Raw genomic sequence first — 13408 nt, forward strand, 5'->3', positions numbered from 1 at the left:
TAAAAAATGACCAATTGCTAATTGTCTCAGAATATCAATGTCTACAACATATTAAGAGTTCTAGCTTAGCAAAACCTACCCTATGTGCTTAAAGGTAAAGAGCATTTACATGATATATATATATATTCAGTGTAGGACTGAAGCAGATGGGGTTGCTGGCACTATACCAGGCAGATCTTACTGACTTGCTAAATATCACAAGATGTTGGTAATGAGTCGGGATGTTTAACCCCCGCAGATGACACCTACTGAACAAGCACCGTGTCGGGCAAGTGAGAAAGTAGCAGGGTGTCAGGGTGAGGGGCTTCTTGTCACTGAACGTCATGTTTGATTTATAGGGCAGAGTTGTGTTATAAGGGAACGGTGTCAGAATAACACAACTGTATCAGTGGGACCAGAGACGTGCCTCAGTGCAGGGAAATCCAGCAGAACATCACTAAGGAAAATCAAACTTGGTGGGTAATGGTGGGTGCCATAGGGGTGCTGTAAGTTGTACTGCAGGATGGACAACATGTCAGCACTATATATAAATATAGGATAATAAGAATGCAGTACTTTGCTGTTACAATATTTCCTGCAGTTACTGTCTTTTTCCTCTGTCATCATCTTGCCCTACTGTCTCCATCTTGCCCTACTGGTGCCACTTTAGTCTACTCTCAACATCTTGTTCTACTGTCACCATCTTGATCTAGTATTGATACTTGCCCTACTGAGTTCCCTTTGCAGTACATTCTCCATCCTGCTGTCCATTCTCTATCTTGCCCTACTGTCTCCATTTTGCCCTACTGTCTCTATCTTGCCCTTCTGTCTCCATCTTGCCCTACTGTCTCCATCTTATCCTACAGGCTCCATTTTGCCCTACTGTCTCCATCTTGCCCTACTGTCTCCATCTTGCCCTACTTACTCCATCTTGTATTACTGGCTCCATCTTATCCTACTGGCTCCATTTTGCCCTTCTGTCTCCATTTTGCCCTACTGTCTCCATCTTGCCCTACTGTCTCCTTCTTGCCCTACTGTCTCCATCTTGCCCTACTGTCTCAATTTTGCCCTACTGTCTCTATCTTGCCCTACTGTCTCCATCTTGCCCTACTGTCTCTATCTTGCCCTACTGTCTCCATCTTATCCTACTGGCTCCATTTTGCCCTACTGTCTCCATCTTGCCCTACTGTCTCCATCTTGCCCTACTTACTCCATCTTGTACTACTGGCTCCATCTTATCCTACTGGCTCCATTTTGCCCTTCTGTCTCCATTTTGCCTTACTGTCTCCATCTTGCCCTACTGTCTCCATCTTGCCCTACTGTCTCCATCTTGCCCTACTGTCTCCATCTTGCCCTACTGTCTCCATCTTGCCCTACTTACTCCATCTTGTACTACTGGCTCCATCGTATCCTACTGGCTCCATTTTGCCCTTCTGTCTCCATTTTGCCCTACTGTCTCCATCTTGCCCTACTTACTCCATCTTGTACTACTGGCTCCATCTTGTACTACTGGCTCCATCTTATCCTACTGTCTCCATCTTGCCCTACTGTCTCCATCTTGCCCTACTGTCACTATCTTGCTCTACAAATCTTGCTTGACCTTAGTGTATTGCAAACATCTTGTATTACAATCTTTAGTTTGCTCTACTATCTCCTCACTGACCTGTTTCACCAACCTGCCCTACAACCTGCATCTTAGCCTACTGTCATCATATTGTCCGATTGTCACCAACTTCTCCTAAATATCCCTATCTTGTCCATCTTGCCTTGCCTTACTGTGGACACCTTGCCTTCTGACTCCATCTTCCCCTTCTGTTGGCATCACACTCTGTTGTCTTTATCTTTTGATACTGTCTCCATCTTGCCCTACTGTCTCCATCTTGCCCTACTGTCTCCATCTTGCCCTACTGTCTCCATCTTGCCCTACTGTCTCCATCTTGTCCTACTGTCTCCATCTTGTCCTGCTGTCCCCATATTGCCCTACTGTCTCCAGTTTTTTCTGCTGTCACACACTTGTCCTGCTGTCAGTATCTTATCCTATTACCCCCAGCCTACCTTACTCTTGCCAGTTGACCTACTGTTTCCAGCTTTCCCTCGTGTCGCCATTGTGCCCCACTGTTCCATTTAACCCTCCTATATTATACAGCCCACACTGATAATTTGCAAACACTTCTATCTTTAAATGATGTTCTGGGTACAATTTGCTAGCCCTGAGCATTCATGTGCAGCCCTATGCCCTAGTAGCTACCAAACAAGGCTGGGATTACTGAGAGCTTTATTACTAGAGAGGCATAAAGAGAGCTGTGAGTGGCACGAGTACAAGTAACTGGGAGTCATTTCCTAGGGATGTGGCTGTTTATGCCCCTGGCTGGCTGGGTTTCCTCTTTAGATAATATCCTGCATATAGTGTGGTTGGGGGCAACACTGCAATCTATCCCAGCTTATTCATGACCTTCCCCATAAGTCCTGCAAAGTGAGACTACAGACATTTGGCAATAAAAGTATACTTTCTAGGAACTATACATCATTTTTTAATATTAGGGAATTCTCATTTTACTGTTATCAGTGACCGTTCCATTGCTAATTACCCTCCAGCATGTGGATTTTATATTTGTCCCTGGTAAAAACCCCCCAGGAGCAAAGTGCCATGTGTAAGGCCGATTTATAACAATGTCGCCTATGTTGGAGGACTGTTGGGCAATGCTGGCAGATGTAGTTCAGTAGGGGCCGCGGTGCCTCTAGGCTTTTGGGTGCCAGAGACAGAAAAACACACACTGCCATGATAAAAAGCCACCTATTCTACACCAACGTGGGGCAGTGGGGCAGGAACGTAAATGTACAGACAGTGCTTTCCTACATAAAAATGGGGTATTGTTGGGTTTTAAACAATAAATCTGTTCCTTATGCTTTGCTTAAGTACCACCTGATTTACCTTTGCCCCATTGCAGGAACCCCCCCCCCTGGCTGCAGGTTGGACAGCTCCGCCTTCTGCTTATTTGCCCCAAGCCAGTAGCTGAGCCCCCCAAAGCTGCCCATCAACAAACACAACCACACAGTGGCTCGTCCCTCCTCCCTGGTCCCCCCGCGTTTCGCGCACACCCGCTTTACAAGCTTCCTGACCTCAGACAGAATTCCTTGGCTTTATTTATAGATGTGGAATCTCACTGTGGGCTCTGTAATCCTATGTAACATGGCAAAGCCTCTCGTTTCGCTTGGATATTCTAGCAATAAACATTTCCATATGCTCATTCGCTCAGCCACGGCTCAGCTTTCCTCGGATAACAGCTTCCAAAATGCCTTTTACCTCGCTAGGTTGGCAGCGCCGTGTCTCCACTTCTTTTTGGGCTGTTTAATTGCCTGTTTATTTGTTGGGATTCTGTTCTCCAGATATATATATATAGGAAATGGAAAATTCCAACCAATATCCTAAGTTTTATTAGTGTCCATGGTGAGACATCTATCCCTTGGAAAGCATGGGAGTACAGTACAGTCTTGTCCGCCATATTGTTTCCTTAGCTGCTGGAGGGTAGGCATCTTCATCAGGTGGATGCTTCACCTTTAAATTGACTTTTATTAGGACATGGATATTTAGAGACAATTTGCAATTGATTTTCGTTTTTTATTTTTAGTTGTTTTTCAGTTATTTTGCTTTTTGTTTAGCAGCTCTCCAGTTTGGAATTTCAGCAGCTGTCTGGTTGCTAGGGTCTTGTTTACCTTAGCAACCAGGCAGTGGGTTAAATGAGAGACTATAATATTAATAAGAGAGAGACTGAATAGAAAGATAAGGAATAAAAAGTAACAATAACAATAAAACTGGAGCCTCACAGAGCAATAGGGTTTGGCTGCCGGGGTCAGTGACCCCCATTTGAAAGCTGGAAAGATGCAGGGTCGGACTGGGCCGCCAGGACACAGGGAAATTACCCGGTGGGCCCCAGCGGCCCAGACCCGACCTTATTGCTGCTTCCTCTGGCCTCCAATATCCTTCCCTGACGCGTTTCACATATGCGTTCAGGGGGGGACGTCGCACAGGGGCCCCTGCGGGGGTGGGTTTAGGGCTGCACAGGGGGTGACACAGCCGGAGGAGGCACCTTGGTGAGTGCGGGGCCCCTGGCGCGGCAGCCCTAGTGAGGCCCGCACCCCCCAGTCCGACCCTGGAAAGATGTAGAAGAGGAAGGCAAATAATTCAAGAACTCTAATGACCAGTTGCAAAGTTGCTAGAAATAGGACATTCTAGAACATACTAAAAGTTAATAGAAAGGTGAACCGCCCCTTTAATAATTAAAGGGAGGTTTAGGTGAACTAAAAGCCCATGTGATTGAGGTGGGGATATGGAATTGATTGTTATTGCTGGAGGGAGGTTATAAAGCCACTAAAGGTATTTGGCATGGACCAAGGGGACATATGGGTCCGGGCTCCTGTATGGGCCACACAGTCATATTGTATCCTTAGTCTTGATTTTGCAGGGAGAACCCCCTATGGGTGGGGCTTACTGGAAAGTGGGTGACAACAGTGGTGCGTGACCTAAACTGCCCAACTTTTTATCATTCAGATATTGGGTGCTATGATAATGGGGACATCTGTAACGGTAAATGAGTCTCTCCCCATTATTACCTATGCTGGTGTGGGGGTTCATTGATGTATGGAAAACAGAGGGAATTGGCAGAAATCTTTAGAAACTTGGGCAGCGGGTCTAGACTGGCAATCTGTGGGTACTGGGAATGCCAGGGGGGCTGTAAGGTGCCACAGACAGTCACTATTTATTGGGCTGGGGGGGGCTGTTTGTGCCTCTGGGTACTGGGAATGCCAGGGGGGCTGTAAGGTGCCACAGACAGTCACTATTTATTGGGCTGGGGGGGCTGTTTGTTCCTCTGGGTACTGGGAATGCCGGGGGGGCTGTAAGGTGCCATAGACAGTCACTATTTATTGGGCTGGGGGGGCTGTTTGTGCCTCTGGGTACTGGGAATGCCAGGGGGGCTGTAAGGTGCCACAGACAGTCACTATTTATTGGGCTGGGGGGGCTGTTTGTTCCTCTGGGTACTGGGAATGCCAGGGGGGCTGTAAGGTGCCACAGACAGTCACTATTTATTGGGCTGGGGGGGCTGTTTGTGCCTCTGGGTACTGGGAATGCCAGGGGGGCTGTAAGGTGCCACAGACAGTCACTATTTATTGGGCTGGGGGGGCTGTTTGTGCCTCTGGGTACTGGGAATGCCAGGGGGGCTGTAAGGTGCCACAGACAGTCACTATTTATTGGGCTGGGGGGGCTGTTTGTGCCTCTGGGTACTGGGAATGCCAGGGGGGCTGTAAGGTGCCACAGACAGTCACTATTTATTGGGCTGGGGGGGGCTGTTTGTGCCTCTGGGTACTGGGAATGCCAGGGGGGCTGTAAGGTGCCACAGACAGTCACTATTTATTGGGCTGGGGGGGCTGTTTGTTCCTCTGGGTACTGGGAATGCCGGGGGGGCTGTAAGGTGCCATAGACAGTCACTATTTATTGGGCTGGGGGGGCTGTTTGTGCCTCTGGGTACTGGGAATGCCAGGGGGGCTGTAAGGTGCCACAGACAGTCACTATTTATTGGGCTGGGGGGGCTGTTTGTTCCTCTGGGTACTGGGAATGCCAGGGGGGCTGTAAGGTGCCACAGACAGTCACTATTTATTGGGCTGGGGGGGCTGTTTGTGCCTCTGGGTACTGGGAATGCCGGGGGGCTGTAAGGTGCCATAGACAGTCACTATTTATTGGGCTGGGGGGGCTGTTTGTGCCTCTGGGTACTGGGAATGCCAGGGGGGCTGTAAGGTGCCACAGACAGTCACTATTTATTGGGCTGGGGGGGCTGTTTGTTCCTCTGGGTACTGGGAATGCCGGGGGGCTGTAAGGTGCCATAGACAGTCACTATTTATTGGGCTGGGGGGGCTGTTTGTGCCTCTGGGTACTGGGAATGCCAGGGGGGCTGTAAGGTGCCACAGACAGTCACTATTTATTGGGCTGGGGGGGCTGTTTGTTCCTCTGGGTACTGGGAATGCCGGGGGGGCTGTAAGGTGCCATAGACAGTCACTATTTATTGGGCTGGGGGGGCTGTTTGTGCCTCTGGGTACTGGGAATGCCAGGGGGGCTGTAAGGTGCCACAGACAGTCACTATTTATTGGGCTGGGGGGGCTGTTTGTTCCTCTGGGTACTGGGAATGCCAGGGGGGCTGTAAGGTGCCACAGACAGTCACTATTTATTGGGCTGGGGGGGCTGTTTGTGCCTCTGGGTACTGGGAATGCCGGGGGGCTGTAAGGTGCCACAGACAGTCACTATTTATTGGGCTGGGGGGGGCTGTTTGTGCCTCTGGGGTACTGGGAATGCCAGGGGGGCTGTAAGGTGCCACAGACAGTCACTATTTATTGGGCCCTGGGGGGGCTGTTTGTGCCTCTGGGTACTGGGAATGCCGGGGGGGCTGTAAGGTTACCAACAGACAGTCACTATTTATTGGGCTGGGGGGGGGCTGTTTGTGCCTCTGGGTACTGGGAATGCCAGGGGGGCTGTAAGTGCCACAGACAGTCACTATTTATTGGGGCTGGGGGGGGCTGTTTTTGTGCCTGTGGGTACTGGGAATGCCAGGGGGGCTGTAAGGTGCCACAGACAGTCACTATTTATTGGGCTGGGGGGGCTGTTTGTGCCTCTGGGTACTGGGGAATGCCAGGGGGGGCTGTAAGGTGCCACAGACAGTCACTATTTATTGGGCTGGGGGGGGCTGTTTGTTCCTCTGGGTACTGGGGATGCCAGGGGGGCTGTAAGGTGCCACAGACAGTCCACTATTTATTGGGCTGGGGGGGCTGTTTGTGCCGTCTGGGTACTGGGAATCGCCAGGGGGGGGCCTGTAAGGTGCCCACAGACAGTCCACTATTTATTGGGCCTGGGGGGGCTGTTTGTTCCCTCTGGGACTGGGAATGCCAGGGGGGCTGTAAAGGTGCCAAACAGACAAGTCACTATTATGGGCTGGGGGGGCTGTTTTGTGCCTCCTGGGTACTGGGAAGCCGGGGGGGGGCTGTAAGGTGCCACAGACCTCCCTATCTTATTGGGCCTGGGGGGGGGCTGTTTAGTGCCTCTGGGACTGGGAATGCCAGGGGGGCCTGTTAAGGTGCCACAGACAGTCACTATTTATTGGGCTGGGGGGGATGTTTGTGCCTCTGGGTACTGGGAATGCCAGGGGGGCTGTAAGGTGCCACAGACAGTCACTATTTATGGGCTGGGGGGGGTGTTTGTGTCTCTGGGTACTGGGAATGCCAGGGGGGCTGTAAGGTGCCACAGACAGTCACTATTTATTGGGCTGGGGGGGGGCTGTTTGTGCCTCTGGGTACTGGGAATGCCGGGGTGGCTGTAAGGTGCCACAGACAGTCACTATTTATTGGGCTGGGGGGGCTGTTTGTGCCTCTGGGTACTGGGAATGCCAGGGGGGCTGTAAGGTGCCACAGACACTCACTATTTATTGGGCTGGGGGGGCTGTTTGTGCCTGTGGGTACTGGGAATGCCAGGGGGGCTGTAAGGTGCCACAGACAGTCACTATTTATTGGGCTGGGGGGGGCTGTTTGTGCCTCTGGGTACTGGGAATGCCAGGGGGGCTGTAAGGTGCCACAGACAGTCACTATTTATTGGGCTGGGGGGGCTGTTTGTGCCTCTGGGTACTGGGAATGCCAGGGGGGCTGTAAGGTGCCACAGACAGTCACTATTTATTGGGCTGGGGGGGCTGTTTGTTCCTCTGGGTACTGGGAATGCCAGGGGGGCTGTAAGGTGCCACAGACAGTCACTATTTATTGGGCTGGGGGGGCTGTTTGTGCCTCTGGTACTGGGAATGCCGGGGGGGCTGTAAGGTGCCACAGACAGTCACTATTTATTGGGCTGGGGGGGGGCTGTTTGTGCCTCTGGGTACTGGGAATGCCAGGGGGGCTGTAAGGTGCCACAGACAGTCACTATTTATTGGGCTGGGGGGGCTGTTTGGGCCTCTGGGTACTGGGAATGCCGGGGGGCTGTAAGGTGCCACAGACAGTCACTATTTATTGGGCTGGGGGGAGGGGGGGCTGTTTGTGCCTCTGGGTACTGGGAATGCCAGGGGGGCTGTAAGGTGCCACAGACAGTCACTATTTATTGGGCTGGGGGGGGGCTGTTTGTGCCTCTGGGTACTGGGAATGCCAGGGGGGCTGTAAGGTGCCACAGACAGTCCACTATTTATTGGGCTGGGGGGGCTGTTTGTGCCCTCTGGGTACTGGGAATTCCAGGGGGGCTGTAAGGTGCACAGACAGTCACTATTTATTGGGCTGGGGGGGGGCTGTTTTGTGCCTCTGGGTACTGGGAATGCCGGGGGGGCTGTAAGGTGCAACAGACATCACTATTATTGGGCTGGGGGGCTGTTTTGTGCCTCTGGGTACTGGGAATGCAGGGGGCTGTAAGGTGCCACAGACAGTCACTATTTATTGGGCTGGGGGGGGCTGTTTGTGCCTCTTGGGTACTGGGAATTGCGGGGGGCTTGTAAGGTGCCACAGACAGTCACTAATTTATTGGGCTGCTGGGGGGCTGTTTGTGCTCCTGGGTACTGGGAATGCCAGGGGGGCTGTAAGGTGCACAGACAGTAACTATTTATTGGGCCTGGGGGGCTGTTTTCCTCTGGGTACTGGGAATGCCAAGGGGGCTGTATATTCTTGGGGGGGGTAGCTTGTGGTTTGCGAATAGGAGGGCATGTATCTGTGTTACTATTGTAAGGTGGTTTTGCTGGGTGGGATGATGTGAGGTGCCAGACTCCATTATTTTGGGGCTGGGGGGCTGTTTGTGCCTCTGGGTACTGGGAATGCCAGGGGGCTGTAAGGTGCCACAGACAGTCACTATTTTATTGGCTGGGGGGCTGTTGTGCCTCTGGGTACTGGGAATGCCAGGGGGGCTGTAAGGTGCCACAGACAGTTCCCTATTATTGGGCTGGGGGGGCTGTTGTCCTCTGGGTACTGGGAATGGCGGGGGGGGCTGTAAGGTGCCACAGACAGTCACTATTTATTGGGCTGGGGGGGCTGTTTGTTTCCTCTGGGTACTGGGAATGCCAGGGGGCTGTAAAGTGCCACAGCCAGTCACTATTTATTGGGCTGGGGGGGCTGTTTGTGCCTCTGGGTACTGGGAATGCCAGGGGGGCTGTAGGTGCCACAGACAGTCATATTTATTGGGCTGGGGGGCTGTTTTGTCCTCTGGGTACTGGAAATGCCAGGGGGGCTGTAAGGTGCCAAGACAGTCCACTATTATTGGGCTGGGGGGGGGCTGTTTGTGCCTCTGGGTACTGGGAATGCCAGGGGGGCTGTAAGTGCCACAGACAGTCACTATTTATTGGGCTGCGGGGGGGCTGTTTGTTCCTCTGGGTACTGGGAATGCCAGGGGGGCTGTAAGGTGCCACAGACAGCACTATTTATTGGGCTGGGGGGGCCTGTTTGTCCTCTGTGGTACTGGAATGCCAGGGGGGCTGTAAGGTGCCACAGACAGTCACTATTTATGGCTGGGGGGGGCTGTTTGTCCTCTGGGTACTGGGAATGCCAGGGGCGGCTGTAAGGTGCCACAGACAGTCACTATTTATTTGGGCTGGGGGGGCTGTTTGTTCCTCTGGGTACTGGGGAATGCCGGGGCGGGCTGTAAGGTGCCACAGACAGTCACTATTTATGGGCTGGGGGGGGCTGTTGTGCCTCTGGGGTACTGGGAATGCCAGGGGGGCTGTAAGGTGCACGACAGTCACTATTTATTGGGCTGGGGGGCTGTTGTGCTCTGTACTGGGAATGCCAGGGGGCTGTAAGTGCCACAGTCATATTTATTGGCTGGGGGGTGTTTGTGCCTCTGGGTACTGGAATGCCAGGGGGGCTGTAAGGTGCCACAGACAGTCACTATTTATTGGGCTGGGGGGCTGTTGCTGCCTCTGGGTACTGGCGAATGCCAGGGGGGCTGTAAGGTGCCACAGACAGTCACTATTTATTGGGCTGGGGGGGGCTGTTTGTGCCTCTGGTACTGGGAATGCCGGGGGGCTGTAAGGTGCCAAGACAGTCACTATTTATTGGGCTGGGGGGGGGCTGTTTGTGCCTCTGGGTACTGGAATGCCAGGGGGGCTGTAAGGTGCCACAGACAGTCACTATTTATTGGGCTGGGGGGCTGTTTGTGCCTCTGGGTACTGGAATGCCAGGGGAGGCTGTAAGGTGCCACAGACAGTCACTATTTATTGGGCTGGGGGGGGCTGTTTGTGCCTCTGGGTACTGGGAATGCCAGGGGGGCGTAAGGTGCCACAGACAGTCACTATTTATTGGGCTGGGGGGCTTGTTTGTGCCTCTGGGGTACTGGGAATGCCGGGGGGCTGTAAGGTGCCAACAGACAGTCACTATTTATTGGGCTGGGGGGGGCTGTTTGGCCTCTGGGTACTGGGAATGCCAGGGGGGCTGTAAGGTGCCACAGACAGTCACTATTTATTGGGCTGGGGGGGCTGTTTGTGCCTCTGGGGTACTGGGAAATGCCAGGGGGGCTGTAAGGTGCCACAGACAGTCACTATTTATTGGCTGGGGGGGGGCTGTTTGTGCCTCTGGGTACTGGGAATGCCAGGGGGGCTGTAAGGTGCCACAGACAGTCACTATTTATTGGGCTGGGGGGGGGCTGTTTTGTGCCTCTGGGTACTGGGAATGCCAGGGGGGCTGTAAGGTGCCACAGACAGTCACTATTTATTGGGCTGGGGGGGCTGTTTGTGCCTCTGGGTACTGGGAATGCCAGGGGGGCTGTAAGGTGCCACAGACAGTCACTATTTATTGGGGCTGGGGGGGCTGTTTGTGCCTCTGGGTAACTGGGAATGCCAGGGGGGCTGTAAGGTGCCACAGACAGTCACTATTTATTGGGCTGGGGGGGCTGTTTGTGCCTCTGGGTACTGGGAATGCCAGGGGGCTGTAAGGTGCCACAGACAGTCACTATTTATTGGGCTGGGGGGGGCTGTTTGTGCCTCTGGGTACTGGGAATGCCAGGGTGGGCCTGTAAGGTGCCACAGACAGTCACTATTTATTGGGCTGGGGGGGGGCTGTTTGTGCCTCTGGGTACTGGGAATGCCAGGGGGCTGTAAGGTGCCACAGACAGTCACTATTTATGGGCTGGGGGGGGGCTGTTTGTGCCTCTGGGTACTGGAATGCCAGGGGGGCTGTAAGGTGCCACAGAACAGTCACTATTTATTGGCTGGGGGGGCTGTTTGTGCCTCTGGGTACTGGAATGCCAGGGGGCTGTAAGGTGCCCACAGACAGTCACTATTTATTGGCTGGGGGGGCTGTTTGTGCCTCTGGGTACTGGAATGCCAGGGGGGCTGTAAGGTGCCACAGACAGTCACTATTTATTGGGCTGGGGGGCTGTTTGTGCCTCTGGGTACTGGGAATGCCAGGGGCTGTAAGGTGCCACAGACACTCACTATTTATTGGGCTGGGGGGGGCTGGTTGTGCCTCTGGGTACTGGGAATGCCGGGGGGCTGTAAGGTGCCACAGACAGTCACTATTTATTGGGCTGGGGGGGCTGTTGTGCCTCTGGGTACTGGGAATGGCCGGGGGGGCTGTAAGGTGCCACAGACAGTCACTCATATTTATTGGGCTGTGGGGGGGCTGTTTGTGCCTCTGGGTACTGGGAATGCCAGGGGGGCTTTAAGTGGCCACAGACAGTCACTATTTATTGGGCTGGGGGGGGCTGTTTGTGCCTCTGGGTACTGGAATGCAGGGGGCTTGTAAGGTGCCACAGACAGTCACTATTTATTGGGCTGGGGGGCTGTTTGTGCCTCGTGGGTACTGGAATGCAGGGGCCTGAAGGTGCCACAGACAGTCACTATTTATTGGGCTGGGGGGGGTGTTTGTGCCTCTGGGTACTGGGAATGCCAGGGGGGCTGTAAGGTTGCCACAGACAGTCCACTATTTATTGGGCTGGGGGGCTTTTTGTGTCCTCTGGGTACTGGAATGCCGGGGGGGCTGTAAGTGCCAAAGACAGTCCTAATTTTGGGCTGGGGGGGCTGTTTGTCCTCTGGTACTGGGAATGCCAGGGGGCTGTAAGGTGCCACAGACAGTCACTATTTTTGGGCTGGGGGGGGGCTGTTTTGGTTCCTCTGGGTACTGGAATGCCAAGGGGGGCTGTAAGGTGCCACAGACAGTCACTATTTATTGGGCTGGGGGGGCTGTTTGTTCCTCTGGGTACTGGGAATGCCAGGGGGGCTGTAAGGTGCCACAGACAGTCACTATTTATTGGGCTGGGGGGGCTGTTTGTGCCTCTGGGTACTGGGAATGCTGGGGTCTATTTTAAATCCCAGATCAGGCCTGGGTTGGGGGCCCATTAACAACCACTGAAACTATTTATTTCCAGGTTTTCCATTTTTCCATTTTTTGTCAGATATTTGTCTCATTTATTGCATATAAAAAGCCGAAAAGTGGAGTTTGTGTCAATGTCTAATCCTTATTCCTTTGTCTAAATAAACAGGATGAACTGGATCTCACAGATAAAAACAGAGAGGCCATGTTTGCGCTCCCCCCAGAGAAAAAATGGCAAATCTACTGCAGCAAGAAGAAGGTAAGCCCCCTGGGCATTTACATTCATTTTAATGGTCAGACCTGGGTGGTCTTACTGCTCATTGCATCCACGATATAAACCCCAAGTTGGAGTGATATCCCCCCCCTCCCCCCCAGCAGCCGATCAGCAGAACAATGGGAAGGGAGCAAGATAGCAGCTCCCAGTAGGTATCAGAATAGCACTCAATAGTAAGAAATCCAAGTCCGGCTTGGGACTCCTCCAGTTACATGGGAGTAGGAGAAACAATAGGTTAGCTGAAAGCAGTTCTAATGTGTAGCGCTGGCTGAAAGCTCAGACTCAGGCACACTTTACTGCTGCGCTGCAAGTTGGAGTGATATCCCCCCCCCCTCACCCACAGCAGCCGATCAGCAGAACAATGGGAAGGGAGCAAGATAGCAGCTCCCAGTAGGTATCAGAATAGCACTCAATAGTAAGAAATCCAAGTCCGGCTTGGGACTCCTCCAGTTACATGGGAGTAGGAGAAACAATAGGTTAGCTGAAAGCAGTTCTAATGTGTAGCGCCGGCTGAAAGCTCAGACTCAGGCACACTTTACTGCTGCGCTGCAAGTTGGAGTGATATCCCCCCCTCACCCCCAGCAGCCGATCAGCAGAACTATGGGAAGGGAGCAAGATAGCAGCTCCCAGTAGGTATCAGAATAGCACTCAATAGTAAGAAATCCAAGTCTGGCTTGGGACTCCTCCAGTTACATGGGAGTAGGAGAAACAATAGGTTAGCTGAAAGCAGTTCTAATGTGTAGTACTGGCTGAAAGCTCAGACTCAGGCACACTTTACTGCTGCGCTGCAAGTTGGAGTGATATCCCCCCCTCACCCCCAGCAGCCAATGAGCAGAGACAGGAGAGGTA

General features: G+C 52.9%; 1 protein-coding gene across 2 annotated transcripts in view; it reads left to right on the forward strand.

Moving 5' to 3' along the window:
- Nucleotides 1–13408, forward strand: part of daam2 (dishevelled associated activator of morphogenesis 2) — a 186699-nt gene that overhangs the window by 59962 nt on the left and 113329 nt on the right. For both annotated transcript variants that reach the window (XM_031902004.1, XM_031902005.1), the window contains exon 3: nucleotides 12455–12544. In XM_031902004.1, coding sequence (XP_031757864.1) covers nucleotides 12455–12544 — 90 coding nt within the window. The remainder of the gene's footprint in view (nucleotides 1–12454; nucleotides 12545–13408) is intronic.

The sequence above is a fragment of the Xenopus tropicalis genome, chromosome 5 (assembly GCF_000004195.4).
Source record: "Xenopus tropicalis strain Nigerian chromosome 5, UCB_Xtro_10.0, whole genome shotgun sequence".
In the NCBI taxonomy this organism is placed as follows: Eukaryota; Metazoa; Chordata; class Amphibia; order Anura; family Pipidae; genus Xenopus; species Xenopus tropicalis.